Here is a 15,573-nt window from a genome sequence, read left to right as displayed (position 1 = left end):
TTTTTCATATATACATGAATTAATGTTAAAATATCATGAGGCTAAAAGTAAAATATCTGCCCTATTTAACATGACATTCCGTATATGCATGCCGTTTAAACACTCAAAGAACAATTCAGATATTAGATATACAGTTAAATGAATGTTTGTCTGATTATTATTTAGATAAACATCCCTGAGACGATATCGAGTAGTCGTAAGTACAGTGTTTTGCTTTAACTGTGTCGGTGCCGCCTGTCTGTCAGATCAGCTGATCGCCTCATCCTAAGGACCAAAACAGCTAACGCTAGCTTAACGTAGCTGGTGGTAAAAGTTATGACAGGACATGGCGATTTAATTGTGTGTGATAAGGTAAGATATTGACCAGAAGCACGTTTAAAAGTATCGTGCTTGGCGGCGTAGGGCAAAGATAATCCTGTGTTTGTTTAGGAGACATGGCTCTGCCTTGTCTAGCTAGTTATCATTTAGCTATTGTAGCTAACCTGCGTCAGCGGCAGAAGCTAACAGGCTAACTCACCTAAATGTGCAGGTACCGTTAGCGACGTATTATTAGCCACATTGGCCGAATATCAAGCGGATGTTTTTATGAAACATAGACTGCGTGAATTAGGTATAAAATGACGGTTGTGTTTATGAGTTAATTTATCAACGTAACTGACATTTTTAATCTGATTACTTGCGTTTAGTGTTCAGTAGTTGTATGGCCCAGTTTGTTAGCTTCCCGTAAAGCTAGCTTAACGTAACGTTTCAGTATAGCGTTAAATCGTTAAAAAAATGTCAGGTTTAGTGAGTTGATATTTTTTTTATAATACTTAATAAGTTAAGCTTGACAACAGGTCTTGTGTCAACATATTTTGATTCCGTTGCGTCTTGAATTGTAAAAACTGCTTTTACAGGGTAAAATTGGCTTTTGTCACATTGACAGTAGCGTTAACTGTGTATTAAATCTAGTGTTTTACATAGCCATCCATCAAATAAGAATTAGATCCAACGAGTCAGGACTGACTTACTAAACACATGGTGCTTTATAGTAGGCGGCAGAGTTACACTAGTAGACACACAACACCACCAGGCAGAGAAATCAAGTCTTATTGGGAATGTGTTCTTTCTCTGTTCACTGTTTCTTTTCAGATACTGGCTTTGGCGAGGAATTGAAAGCGTCTGGCCACCAACCAGATTGAAAGCGTTAACTGGAGACTAACTATGCCTTATCTCTGAGGATGGGAGGAAGCGGATCCAAAGCCAAAGGTGTCTGGCCTTTCTCAGGCAGTGGAGCTGGAGGCGATTCAGCCAGTGATGGGCACGAGCAGTCTGTGGCCCGTCTCAAAGGTTCCAGAAATGCAACACCATTTGTTTTTACCAGGAGGAGGTAAATAATACATGATGGGTAAATGGCAAAGGTTCAGTTCACTCAAATCACAACATATTTTCTTAGGTGTTCATAGTGGTAGTTTTGATGAGGTTTTGAGATAACCGTATATGGGATGTCTGGCACTAAGATACAATGGGGGTGATGGACTATATAATAGTGACTTTTATGCGGCATTATAAAGCTGAAAGTAGAGAGATGGGGAATGACACTGAGGTTCCAGGCCGGATGGAGGCGGGGACGCTGCGGTTCATGGTCAGCGCCCTAACCCCGAGGCCAGCAGGGCCCCAAACAAAATATCATCTGTTATGCACAGCAGCTCTGTGTGTTTCTAGAGACAATGACCTGGTTACACAGAATAATCCACAGACTTCGCTGTCAACAGCTTTAATTAGAACTACTTTCTACTGAAGAAATAGTCCCAATGAAAACTACACACTGAGTGGTATGTGGATTATACTGGGTTTCAGAGGCAGATCAGTTAAATTCGGTAACTTTATTCCTCCACAGCAGGGCAATTAAGAAGAGTAGATAGCAGAGCACACATGCAGCCCAATAAAACAATGAAAAACATGAAATAATACAATAAATTGTTAAAAATACTGAAAAGTTTGAAGTGCATTGTAAAAGAGGTACGTGCTAGGCAGATCTGTCAGTGGTGGGAGGTGGGAATCTCAAAACCTCTGCACATTAAACTTGGCTAGGTACCACTCGGGCTAAGTGAGAAAATATAATATAATTGTGTTTTAGGTAAACTGACCATATAATATTCAATTAACTCTGATATGGTGCAAGTTTCTTCTCTTGACGTGTAGTTTTAGACTAATGTTTAGTTGCTGTGTCGGCAGTTCTTTGTACTATGACGAGGACGGCGACCTTGCCCATGAATTCTATGAAGAGACGGTGGTGACAAAAAATGGCAGAAAAAAGTCCAAGTTGAAGAGGATTCAGAAAAACCTGATTCCACAGGTGAGCTACGGCCACATTTTGGTATGCTGATCTGGTTTTTTGGAATGATTCGTCAGCTTGAATATTGTTTGGTCTATCTTTCAGGGAATTGTGAAGCTCGACCACCCCTGTATTCATGTAGATTTCCCCATCGTCCTCTGTGAGGTGTGAAAAGTTGCACAGGACTGACCTGCGATGAAGCGCAGCCACAGGTACTCTTCCCGGAGTAGTGTCTTGTTCCAGTCTCCAAGCATTACGGTCAAGACTGGAACTATGATCTGGAGAGGAAAAAAACGAAGATTCAAACTGTCATATTAAACTGACATATTGAATGAAATGTTATACATTTGAATTCAACTATGGTCAGAGGGTGCCCTGTTCACAAAAATCCATATTTTGATATTCACAAAAGTAGTGATGGTACCGGTTGTGTTTCCACTACCTAGCTGATATGTAAGCAGTCTTAGAGAATACATCCAACAAAGTTGTATTTCTCTTGTGAGTTTTTCTGCAGGGAAAAACATCCTTGATGTGAAAAGGCTTTAATGGTTTATGCCTTCTGTGAGACGTAGAGTGAAACTGTATGTGTCTTTGTACGTGTACATGTGTGCACTAAGGTTTGTTTGAGTGAATGTGTGCGAGAGGGACTGAAGATGTAGTTACAGGGTAGAATAATGAAGGGTTGTGAAATTTATTGTATATATGGTCATGTTCTGTGTTGTCACATCTGAGTCTGTCTCAGTTACCAGAGCTCAGACCTGCACTAGTGAACATAATGTACTGTAAATACTTTCAGATTTCTTAGTTGGAAATACTTGAATAAATGGTTTACTGAGCTGAATATCTTGGGTCAAGAAATCTTTTGTTTTGTTGATTATGGCCTCCTATTACCATTGAGTTATGTCCAAGCAGCATCTGTGCACATATTTGACTTTGGTCCCAGACACGTCTTACTTTGTATGTAAACTGATGGAAAAAGGATCACGTTTAAAAGAATATTTGAACATCTTGGGAAATAAGCATATTCATTTTCTTTCCAAGAGTTAAATGAGAAGATTGATGCCACTTTCATAGTTGTCTTCGGTTTTTGTACAGATTAAATAAACAAGATTTAATGTGTTAATTAGTGAGCCTTTGATGTGCTGGTAGATGGATTGAACACTGCCAAGCTAGCTGTTTCTCCCTATTTACAGTCTTTATGCTAAGCTAAGCTAACCAGCTGTACAGACATGAGAGTGGTATCAATCTTTTTTATCTAACTCTTGACAAAAAAAAGCAAACAAATTTTATTTTCCAAAATGTTCTTTGAAGTACCAGTTGCCAGCTATACAGGAAGAACCTCAGTTTCAGAATGAAAACAATGATTTTAGTTTGTATAAGTGAGTGGACAAGTTGAGATTACATTCAATCAAGTCGTCACTTTTAAAAATGTAGTCAGCAATTCCTGTACTTCCATGACAGCTGTAAGTAAACCTTATTTTTAGCTTTTCCTCATAGCCTTCTTGAATTTCAGCCCGCCTTGCTGAGCTGCTGTGTGCAACTAAAGCCAGATTTTATTTTGCCATTATTCAAAAGTAGAGACAATCTGCAGACATTATTTTGAAATAGTTAATTCATGTAAGACATGTCACCTGTAGATGGCAGCAGAAATCTGTACCTTGACCTAACTTAGTTAAGGTACTTAAGTTCATGTGTGATTATGTGTGGTGTTTTGTTTTGCATCATATATGTTTACTCACTTACCTCTAATGATAATCCTGTGCAGTTAGACTTTTTTCAAAAAGGCTGAAGGTGTAATTAAATGTTGTCTGAGGTAAGCGCTCAAAGACTCCCCCGAAGAAAATCGTGAGCAGTTGAGGCTGGTGCTGCCAGCTGGCACAATATCAAACTTTAATGGCAATGTAAACATATTTCAGTGTGCATAGTTGACAAATCCCCACAATAAATGGGTAGGGCTTCCTTTGCAGGCATTCTCTGGTGTCTGTAATTGTGTGGAATGTGGTTGGGAGTGTTTTTGTGCCAGAGGTCAGTCACTTTGATGTGTTTCCTCTCCACTGGTCTTTGATGTTTCGCTGGAAGTCCAGCCTGTATTATAAGGATGAACCCTTTCTCATACAGCCATAAAAAAACGTATGAACTTCATGAATACGACATATATATCACTGTTTTGATCCATACAATGTGTTCTGTGATGTGTACAATGTGTTTCTAAAAGGGTAAAGTTGTCCATGTGGCTGTGGTTGAGAAAGATAGTCTTTATAAATGATCAGCAGCCTTGAACTAAAACATGCCTTGAATTATAAACAGTAAAAGAGATATATTGTTCTCTCAGGAACTTAACATACTGTAGCTGTTCAAAGTGAAACAGCAGTGCTCACTGTGTGCTCACTAGTGCACTGTTGGATTATGTTACTCTTTAGTGAGGTATAGTGTGATCACACACAGTGCATGTGACTGACAAGAGAAACTGAAAGAAAACAAATAACGCTGTAGGAAGACTGATGGTAACGTCTTGTGTATCTAATCATTAGATAAAGCCACGTGAAAGTAGGTTTAGGTGCAAACTGCAGCAGTGAAATGTGTATACTGGTATGCATTTAGGGGTACATTTAGGTACTTTTCTGCCACATTTTAATCTATTCAAATACAAACGGGGTGTTTTGGATCTTGTTTTGGTGAGGAGAATGAAATTGAAGTCATAAACTTTTATTAAGGTCAAATCCAATTGTTCCAATCAAATTCCCTCCATCCCAGTTTACCAATTCACACGATTACCCAAATGTATCGCAATGCATTAAGTGTTTGGTACGCAAAGTGAAGGTGGCAGGGCGTGTTTCCAGTTTCCCTGCCATTGTTTTCGCTTCCTGACGATCCCTGACTTCTGCTGATGCAATGTTCAGGAGGCAGAGGTCAAAAGGAAGCTGGAGACTGGAGGGAAAGCGAAGCCATTCCTTTGTCCCTTTCCCTCCCTCTTCATTCACACGGGTCGTCCATGCTCTGCATTTTCCTTAAACACATGCAGAGGGGGAGAGAGAGAAACTGATGACATGGTGAGGTGAGTCAGCAAAGCTCGGAAAAACGGACTCTGACACAGGAAAACATCTCACTTCCAGGCCCTCATCTCAACCCCAATCATGTGCTCAGGCATCTTTCAGCTCACATGTATCTGCAAAGGAAAAGTCTTTGTCACTTTCTTCAAAACTTACAACTAGGCAGAAGTTTTATAGTGATGACAAACGCTTTTGACAGCTGTTACACGGAAGAAAACAGGTTGTTAAATTTGGTTAATGATGTGTCAGTGCGTGGCCTCTACCCTCTTCTCCCGTAGCCATTATTCCTCATGCCTAACCCCGGCTCTGCACCGTCCTATCTGCTGTACTTGGCAACGTGACGGTATGTGGTACTTGGGTACTTTGCTGAGCCATTGCCAGTGGCTGTCATCACATGCCTTAGGCAGCAGTGACATCTGCATGCCAGATGCCTTGTGCCCACGGTCTGAAGTGTGCTCAGAGCATTAGTGGAAAAAACATTAAAGTCCTTCACTCAAGTAGCAACACAACAATGTAAAAGTACTTCATGTAAAGTGACAAAACCGGTGTTCACAATTTTACTTTTGAATGATCCAAAAAGGGACTCATTATGAAGGATTATCTCAACGGTCAAGTGACTGATGAAGTTTAAGCTGTTTTTTAATGTTAGCAATGGTCACGTACATTTACTCAAGTGCCATTTTGTGATACTTGAACTATAGTTGCTACCCTTTTATCCTACGTTATACTTGAACCTTACCATGTTTCAAAGGCAGTGGAGAACTTTTTACTCCACTACATTTATCTGAAAACTATAGTATTATTTACTGTTTATTTGATTAATCTCTAACAAATGAATTAATGTACTTTTACTTGAGTAAAAGTTTTAATGTAAGACTTATTACTTGTGATGGAGTATTTGTGTAGTATTGCTACTTAAGTCATGCTATTACTACCTTAAGTAAAAGATCTGAATACTTAACATGTCATCATAATTCATGAGATTTATGTTTTCCATGCAAAATGAACAAAAAGTGAATAAAGCTATTAAATAAATGCAGTAAATTAAAGTACAGCATCTCCCAATGAAGTGTTATGGAGTAAAAAGTCTCACTTCTGATCCCTTGAACTAAAACTTTTTGAACTTTTTGAATTTGAATTGTCCATCAGGAGTTTTGGGACCAGGTTTAAAGTCTTAATTTGTGGGGAGTTACAACAATATTGGTTATTTCATAAGAAAGATATTTGTATATTTGATATTTTGTCCTGTCCCAGTTTCACAATATAAAAATCTTATGACAGGAATCTTATGACAGGTCATTTTGTACCTGTCAATCAAAATCACATCCACACAGTGATTTGGCTGAGAGATGATGAGTGTTAATTATATCTAATTATAACCAAGGATCTTTTTAGCTCTATGTTCTATCTGATGTTATAGAGAAATACTTTGTGTCTGTCTGTGTTTTAAAGACCAAAGTACATCTTATATTTCTTTGTTGTTCACTAAGTATCTATAAGCTATATCTGATTGTAATGTAGCTGAAATGTCACGGGAACACAGTGGTCATTTGTGGGCATGATCTTATTTTTAGGGATGTGGCACACTGGCCCGCTGTGACCTTCTATGAGTCTTGACATTGCTGGTTTACAGTGTATCTGTTTCACGGCGGCGGCTGCGGTGGTGGCAAACTTCTTGGACTGATTCATTCAGCGCGGTGGTAAATGTGTTCACAAAGACAGCATTAAATCAAAGCATGGGTTCACTCAACTCATACCTGAAGGTACGTGTAGGTTTGAGGTGAAGACACACGTCGCTGTAACACATTGGACACGCTGACGGAGTTCTTAGGAAGTCCGGTTTGTTTCGCCACTCCTCCCACCCCCCTTTTTCCCAGTCTGAATGGAACATCCTGAAAGTGGTTTGGCACTCGGAGCAGGAGAGTAGCAACTGACAACATCGCAGGGGGGCAACTTCACTTCTCTTCACTTTACAGACCGCAGGGAGCCCGACACCGGGGGGTTAGAAGATACGTACCAGCCACGCATGCTGTTGTAAATTCACCCCGTCGTCATTTTCTAAATCAAAACCAATGTTCACTTTGAACTTTTCCAATTTGTTTTGAGGCGACACAAAAACGCGACTCCTGGTTTTTGGGAATGCTTCCTCAGTCTGCCAGTAAAGGTAAGTTTGTCCAGCTGCACTGAAGCTGATGTGAATTAACTTTGCTGTTTTGCTCATTCATTTCAAAAAATACCAAAACTGTAATTTAATTGAAGTAATTGTATGTTAACTATAAGAGGAAGGGTTAGTTGCTGAAGCCCAGCTTGGGAGAGAGCGTTACAAATCTGCACATTAAACTATGGGAAGATGCTTTTTGTAAATAAAGGTAATGACTCATTATTTATCTAGGCTGTGTTTATAGCAATTATCTGCAGATAGTGCAAACAAACTGTCACTGTTTTATAAGGCTCTGAATTTAAAAGCATTACTGATAACTGTGGATGAATATACAGGAATTATTGTCACTTACCAGAAAAGTAAACAAATAAACTAATTATTCCTTTCCTCTGTGAATTATAGAACGACAGAGTGGCAGTGACTTTCTGGTTCACATTTGAAGACATATGGCTGGAAGGCTTAGGTGTTCACATAACTGAGATGCTTTCAATAAATAAAGACAAAAAACAACTAGAATTTGCTATTATTCATCTATGCAACCTCTTAGTTTGTGGTTGTAGCTGTGATAATCTCGATATAGTGCTCAAAACTAAAACAAAATGTCACTGGGCTCTAAATTTAAAGCCTTTAATATAATTTTAAAAGACTTTTTGAATAACTAACTTGGTAAATGGATGTACTGGGGAATGCTGCTTATTTGAAAAGTAAACTAAAAAACTGAACTTCCATCTCCCTGTGTGACTTGTAGAGCAGAGAGTGACAGTCCTATCTGTCAATCCACATCTGAAGACATGTTGTGCTGGACTCTGCCTGACTGGAAAGTACTGCTGCTGATTGTGCTGCTGTGGGGGGACCGCCTCTGTGCTTTGGGACTGAAACCCACGAGATGGCCACTGTATTCCCAAAAGCCTCTGCTCCTCGCCTGGAATGCCCCTACTGAGGACTGTGCCCCGCGGCATGGTATTCGCTTTCAGCTAGACCTCTTCCAGATCGTGGCCTCTCCCAATGAGGCCTTTGTTAGACAGAACCTCACCATCTTCTACAAGGACCGCTTGGGCTTGTACCCCCACTTTGAACCAGATGAAACGCCAGTGAACGGGGGGCTGCCGCAGGTGGCCAGCCTCACACAGCACCTGGAGAAGATGCCGGGGGCAGTGCAGAAGTATATACGGGAACCAGAGGCCAAGGGTCTGGCGGTTATTGACTGGGAGGAGTGGCGCCCACTCTGGATTCGTAACTGGGAAACCAAAGATGTTTACCGCAGACATTCTCGTGAGTTGGTGCGTCAGAAGAACCCAACATGGCCTCCGGAGCAGGTGGCAAAAGTGGCCCAGCAGGAGTTTGAGATGTCTGCCAGGAAGTTCATGCTGGAGACGCTGAGGCACGCCAAGAACCTGAGGCCCAACCAGCTGTGGGGTTTCTACCTGTTCCCAGACTGCTACAATCATGACTACAGGCGCACTCTGGAGAACTACACGGGCCGCTGTCCCGACGTGGAAGTGGCCCGCAACGAGCGGCTGAAGTGGTTGTGGACTGAGAGCACGGCCCTCTTCCCCTCCATCTACATGGGCACCGTGCTGCGTTCCTCGGCCTCCGGACGGCAGTTTGTGCGGAACCGAGTGAAGGAGGGGATGCGTTTGGCATCATCAGGCGATGGGTTGGCACGTCCTGTCTTTGTGTACACCCGGCCCACCTACGCCAACTCCCTGGAACAGCTGACCGAGGTGACGTCTTTAGAAACACTACCGCTCCTGAATTTGATTTCCCTTCCTGAAACTTTCCTGCTTTTTTTTTTCACTGTTCTGGTGAAGTTTAAAATGACTAATGTGTTGCTGTGCAGTGTTTTCACTCATGATAACATACATTTTGGAAGCAGAGGATGTGGACCCTTTTCCAAGATTAACTCTCAATCACACTGTCGCTCTAACATTTAGCTCTACCTCTCTCTCCCTCTCTGATCTGTGCATGCTGCATGGAGCTATAGCTCTCTGCTTTTCCCTTATCGGCAGCCGCAGTCCTTTCCTGTTCTGGTAGCAGACAGACACCCCAATACCTCTCGTTTGTGTGGAGTGGGCAGGATGGGTGTTGTTAAAGTTGAAAATCTCGCTAACACCCTATAGACCATTTCCTTATGGCAGAATGAACAGATAAGAACTGCTGCTGGACTTCACATACAGTAGCTTATGCCCCACTGACATCTTGACCCCGTTATAGTGATACTCAGCAGTGTATTTTTCCTGTAGTCTTTAGAAATGTAAAAGGTTAAATGTGAAGTGCTGCATCGTCTTTTACAGACCGACCTCGTCTCCACCATCGGAGAGAGTGTGGCTTTGGGAGCAGCTGGAATCATCATGTGGGGCGAAGCAGCGTATGCAAGCAGCAAAGTAAGCATTAATCACTCGGACACAACGTACAAGTTTGTCCATGAACATTATCATCTGGTAGGTTTTGACCTGCTGCTCTTGTCTGTCATGTGTGCAGTCATTTGATAACTAACAGTTACTCCTCAGGGCTCCAGTTCAAAGTTAGTGGCTTGAGTCACATGGACGTCTTCAGATACACAGGAGATAATTGTTGGAAGTGGCTGTTTTTATTTTCAGTCACATTTAGGCTGCGAGGTGCTCAGATCGTATTGGGCAGTTCTTAAAATCAGCCGTGAACAGTGTTTGTTCCCAGTTATGGAGATCCAGTTTCTGCTGTCTGGTATTTTCAGTTCATATCTTGTTTCACTCAAATGAAAATGAGAGAAAATGGTTTTGGTTGATTTGCATTTGCCTGAATGAACATGAACTATACTTTAGTCTTTATACAGCGGGACTATAGTATGAAACATTTAATTATATTGAACATCCACAGTAAACCACCACACACGCTGTCACAGACACACTTGGAGATACATCTCTTTATTCTACTTTCATAATGCAGTGATTCATTTCAAACAAAATAATGATCCTCATCTTTTTATATGATAATAGAAATTTTGCATTCATCTTGTTTAGGGTGTATCAGTAATAAATAGAATATATATACAGCATATTATAGACATCCTTTCTTATGGATGTGATTCCAGTGAAAACACATTGTGTTTTTCCTACTTTTGTCTTTTATTTTGGATTAATCAACACTTCCTACACTGGATGTGAACGTGGTGCCTTGTAAATGAAATGTGTTATTTAGGTTTGGTGTTGAAGACCACACTTATTGTGAGTCTTGACCTCGGCAAGTGAAGACCGTGTATTTATTTATTTTTCTCTCCAGAGAAGCTGCTCCGACTTGGATGAGTATCTGCGAGGTCCGCTGAGTCAATACCTCCTCAACGTCTCCACGGCAGCAGAGCTATGCAGCCAGACCTTGTGTGCTTCTCACGGCCGCTGTCTGCGCAAAAATCCAGACAGCGATGTTTACTTGCATCTGAACCCCCTCAATCACAGTATCGTCGAGCAGAGCGGCAAGCCGACCGTCACCGGTGAGCTTGGCGAGGCAGAGAAGGCGAGATTTCAGACGGGGTTTCAGTGCCAGTGCTACAGCGGCTATCAGGGAGAGGGCTGCGATCAGACAGACCCTCTACACCAAAGAGGGACGGCATCTCAAAGTCTGGCATCAGCACTGCATTGTGTGATCTTACTGATTATCTCTCTGCTCCTCTGTTAATACACCATCAATGTCTAAAATACAAGAGCACACCAGCTGACAAGTTGGGAATCTTAAGGAGTGAGGAGTGTCATTTTTCTTCTTTTAATGGCTGTAAAATATGGATGACACAAAGTGAAATTTTGTAAAAAGAAAAAGAAAACACTGTGGAAATTGCAAAGTTATATTTGTTTAGAACTTTTAATCTTTTTTTTAAACAACGGAGGGCTCGCTGGAAATGACCTTGTTTACATTTTGCTCTCAGTTTCCTCTCAGTCACTGTTTCCCAAAGTGTCAAATTCCATGTTTCTCATAGACAGAGGGGAATGCGATGAATGAGTTGATGTATGTCAGTAGCCGCGTGGTGAAAGTGGAATTGATGCACTTAAATCTGGTAAATAGCACAATATATTTCAAGTGCCTGATCTTTTTTCAACATGACCTCACTCAGAGGATGTTTTCATGGAGGCAATTACAGTGTTACTATTTATTTGAATGTATTTTTTGGTGTTTTATATGATATTTCCTTATTTTTATGTCCAAAACATGACTACTAGTTTTCTCTACATCACATAACTCTTTTCTGTATTTCAGCAGCTATTTTACATCAGAAGCACAAACAATATAAAATTTCATGACAATGAAATGACATGACTGCCTCTCTCTTTATGCTGTTTTCTCAAATTTGACTTTTGTCTAAATAAATAAACGTCATTATTGAAGTACTTTCATTTCTTTTCAGATTTGCAGAACATAATAAAGAGGGGATGGATCCCAAAGTAAATGTTTTTCAGATAGTACAGGTATGGTTTTACTGTTGGCAGTCAATAAAAGTTCAGCTTCCGGGGGGAGAAACATGTCATCATTGGCCACTAAGGGGAGTCAGAGCCAGCTAGTCCTCAGGGAGGGACGCATTTTGCAGGCTGCTGCCTTCATACCCCCTCCCCATGTAATTGTAGGGTGCCGTTAAGCCAAGAGTTATTTTTACTGCTTTTAAGAGTTGAGCAAGGCATACATTTAAAATTGGAGGAGGAAGAGCTCATTATGGCTCACTTGACAGCCATTTGAAGTCGAGCTATATTACCTCAACAGCTCAAGTCTCAGTAAACTATCTTCAATTCATTCACTCATATTCACATTTTTTTATTGATACAAACTGAAAACAGAATGATGGGATGAGTTTTAACTTGCCTGTGACTTTAAATCTGTCCCACCATAACATGATCTGCATGTCTCTTATGATAGGTTGTTAACAGAGCCTGTGAGCACTTCTGATTGGTTGTTAGAAAACCTTTGCACACTTATGATTGGTTGTCAGAAATCCCCAGAGCACACATCGGTTTTTGTTCCCCTTTTTCATACATTGTGTCATTCAGATCATGAGACTGCAGATTACACTTCCCTGCACGCCCAGACCTCAAAGTACAAACCCAAATCTTTATCCAGTTGTTAGATAGGTAAGTTACTGTTTGTGATGTGTTGAGATGTTGAGACTCCAGTTGCCTGAAAACTTAAACAAACACTTTGTTTGAAGAAAGCAATTTTGCAATATCCTCTCACAGTCCAGTGATATTAGCAGTGCTGTCTTTTCTTTCTTCGCAGGGATGAGTTCCTTTCCTCCTGAAGTGCTGCTCTTCTTTAGACTGATCAGCCTTGTTTCAGGGCTGCAGTTTGCACCATCGTCTCTTTCCCAGGTGCCTTTCCTCACAGTGTGGAACGCCCCCACTGCCAGCTGTCTCTCTCAATATGGCGTGGACCTCGACTTGGGCACATTCAGCATTGTCCAGAACCAGAACCAAACCTTTATGGGGGAAAACATAACGATCTTTTACGCTGAAAAGCTCGGCCTGTATCCAAGGTACGTCGGCCGAGCGGAGGCTGTCAATGGTGGGGTGCCGCAGAACGCCAGTCTTGATGAACACCTCAGAGTTGCCTCTGAAGATATCCGCACCTGTATCCCTGATAGGGTTTTTCAGGGCCTGGCTGTGGTGGACTGGGAGAGCTGGAGGCCTGTATGGGAGAGAAACTGGGACAGTAAGCAGGTGTACTGGGAGGGGTCAAGAGCTCTGGTGAGGTCCAGGCATCCAGACTGGACCCCTGCGCAGGTAGACGCTGCAGCACGGGTGGAGTTTGAGGAAGCTGGGAGGAAGTTCATGGAGGAAACGCTGAAACTGGGACAACAGGAAAGACCAAATGGGCTGTGGGGTTATTATGGTTTCCCCAACTGCTACAACTACTACAGCGACAAAAACACAAACTACACAGGAGAGTGTCCAGCTGTGGAGGTGAAGAGGAACGACGAGCTGTCCTGGTTGTGGAACGTCTCCTCTGCTCTGTATCCTGACATCTACATCAGCCTCAACCTGCGAGACCTTGACAGAGAAGTGCTCCTCTACACTCACCACCGCATCCTGGAGGCCATGAGAGCAGGAGCTCAGCAGACTCCATCAACACCGCCCGTGTTCCCGTACGCTCGCATCGTCTACACGTACACGTTAGATTTCCTCTCTCAGGCAAGTAGCAGATCTCCATGCACCTTTGGGTGATGACTTGGTCTGAGTATGCTTCTTACCTCCTTATTTTTGTCCTCCTGCAGGAGCACCTGGTCTACACCATTGGAGAGAGTGCTGCACTGGGATCTGCAGGGGTGGTGCTCTGGGGCGACCATGCCTTCTCCAAATCTAAGGTACAGTAACTGACATGTTACCATGGTCACATGGATTGGCTGACTGTCAACGTGATCTGATCTTCACTTTTTGGTTCTAATACTGAAACCATGCACACACTATGTTTCTGTTCTATAAGTGTTGTGTTTCTCTTTTAAATCTCTTTATTGATTGAAGAGTATTTTGTAAAAACTGTTGGTGGTGTTGTTATGTTTACTTAGTGTCCCTGGTGATTTATAAGTCACATGAGGAAACCGGAAGCAACCTCAGACACCATGCTGATGAAGGAAAGATAGCCAAAAAGACGTAACATACTAACAACTATTCTTTATGTGTACTGGAGATGAGCTGTGCAACATGTTTTAATCTCGATGAACTTGACGAGTTGAAGCTCACACTGGTCTGCACCTTGCTGTGTGTGCGTTCTTAAAGTTAGACCATTTAAAAGAGGAGTTTGAGAACAGAAACTTGATCCCTTCAGTGAACTTAAGTGTACCAGTATGTTTTGGAGATTTACCTCCTTCATCAGCTGTTTTTTTTTTTTTTAAACTGTTTCTTTGGAACTTCTTAAATTGTGTTGTTACTTTCCTGTTCTGCACTATTCTGTATCTATTTTGTTGTCAGTAAATCCCATGAAAAGAGCAAAACCTCAATACTTTCTACACAGCCCCAAGCCCATTTGATCCTACTGAGTACATTCACCTTTAAACACACATTACAAATATATAGTTTCATTTTATTTTAAAAGGCTAAATTATTTCCTAGAACATGCTGTGATGTAAGTCACTTATTTTTCCATAATGGAATCAGCTGTTGTTGTCGACCAAATGACTAATCCCCAATGTTACACTGAGTATTGGCCCATATTTCGGTGTAAAGTTGTGTAAATGCTTTATTGGTCATTCTTTGGAGCATCTTTCCATGTTTTAGGCCACTTGTGACGCCGTCAAATCCTACATCGACGAGACTCTGGGTTCTTACCTGGTGAACGTGACGTCAGCGGCCGCTCTTTGCAGCCAGACCTTGTGCTCCGCTCAGGGAAGATGCCAGAGGAGGAACCCGGACTCAAGGGCTTACCTCCACCTCGACGCTGCCACGTGGAAAGTGGTGTCTGAGAAGAGACCAGAGGGGGGGCAGAACTACAGGGTTTTAGGAGAGATGGGAACACGTGAGGTGACGCTCATGAAGTCTAAGTTTCAGTGCAAGTGTTTCCCCGGGTGGGAAGGTGAGAGCTGCTCCAAACCGATTCAGGTATAAAATACTTTACTTGAGAGAGGTAATCCAATGATAGTATTGGTTTAATAAATAGCAGTAAAGTTTGTAAAAAGTGTGAAAATGAACCACTCCAGAGGCAGACTGGCCCAGAGGTAGTTATCTGCACAAGTGCATGTGGTCTCCTGTGAATGGAAATGTCCAAATTTTTGACCTATGTGTTAACTTAATTAATTACTTTTGTAGTTTTCCTTAATTTATATGGGAGATAATGCTGCATTTTCTTTAATAAATCCCCAAGTAACAGTGTTTACATTCTAATTATATGTTACAATAAATGAGGAATCTGTTGTTAATGTCATAAAATGTGTCAAATCGTTTTACCATTTGAGTTCCAGAAATCAGCCTAAAAACTGGCTGTGAGAATACACTCTCTTAAAGTCACCCTCCACTCAACAATGTGTTTTGCTTGTTGTTACTCCACTCGGATGTTGGCAGAGTTTATCTGTGCTCACCTTACATCTGAGTTTCACGCTT

General features: G+C 41.6%; 3 protein-coding genes across 3 annotated transcripts; all 3 read left to right on the top strand.

Moving 5' to 3' along the window:
- The first annotated feature begins 220 nt into the window (after positions 1–220).
- On the top strand, positions 221–3,158 carry tusc2a (tumor suppressor 2, mitochondrial calcium regulator a). The gene is made up of 4 exons (XM_070902576.1): positions 221–351; positions 1,132–1,369; positions 2,218–2,338; positions 2,423–3,158. Exons 2-4 carry the CDS (start codon positions 1,221–1,223, stop codon positions 2,486–2,488), a joined length of 336 nt encoding a protein of 111 aa, XP_070758677.1. The 5' UTR covers positions 221–351; positions 1,132–1,220; the 3' UTR covers positions 2,489–3,158.
- A 4,257-nt stretch (positions 3,159–7,415) lies between these two features.
- On the top strand, positions 7,416–11,822 carry hyal2a (hyaluronidase 2a). The gene is made up of 4 exons (XM_070902353.1): positions 7,416–7,531; positions 8,277–9,252; positions 9,823–9,912; positions 10,787–11,822. The coding sequence occupies exons 2-4, from the start codon at positions 8,320–8,322 to the stop codon at positions 11,177–11,179; spliced, it is 1,416 nt and encodes a 471-aa protein (XP_070758454.1). The 5' UTR covers positions 7,416–7,531; positions 8,277–8,319; the 3' UTR covers positions 11,180–11,822.
- Positions 11,823–12,565: 743 nt separating this feature from the next.
- On the top strand, positions 12,566–15,185 carry hyal1 (hyaluronidase 1). Its single transcript, XM_070902790.1, has 4 exons — positions 12,566–12,615; positions 12,761–13,671; positions 13,755–13,844; positions 14,755–15,185. Exons 2-4 carry the CDS (start codon positions 12,763–12,765, stop codon positions 15,079–15,081), a joined length of 1,326 nt encoding a protein of 441 aa, XP_070758891.1. The 5' UTR covers positions 12,566–12,615; positions 12,761–12,762; the 3' UTR covers positions 15,082–15,185.
- Positions 15,186–15,573: the final 388 nt, after the last annotated feature.

This window comes from Enoplosus armatus, chromosome 3 (genome assembly GCF_043641665.1).
Source record: "Enoplosus armatus isolate fEnoArm2 chromosome 3, fEnoArm2.hap1, whole genome shotgun sequence".
Taxonomy (NCBI): Eukaryota; Metazoa; Chordata; class Actinopteri; order Centrarchiformes; family Enoplosidae; genus Enoplosus; species Enoplosus armatus.
This window is presented reverse-complemented; position numbering and strand designations above follow the sequence as displayed.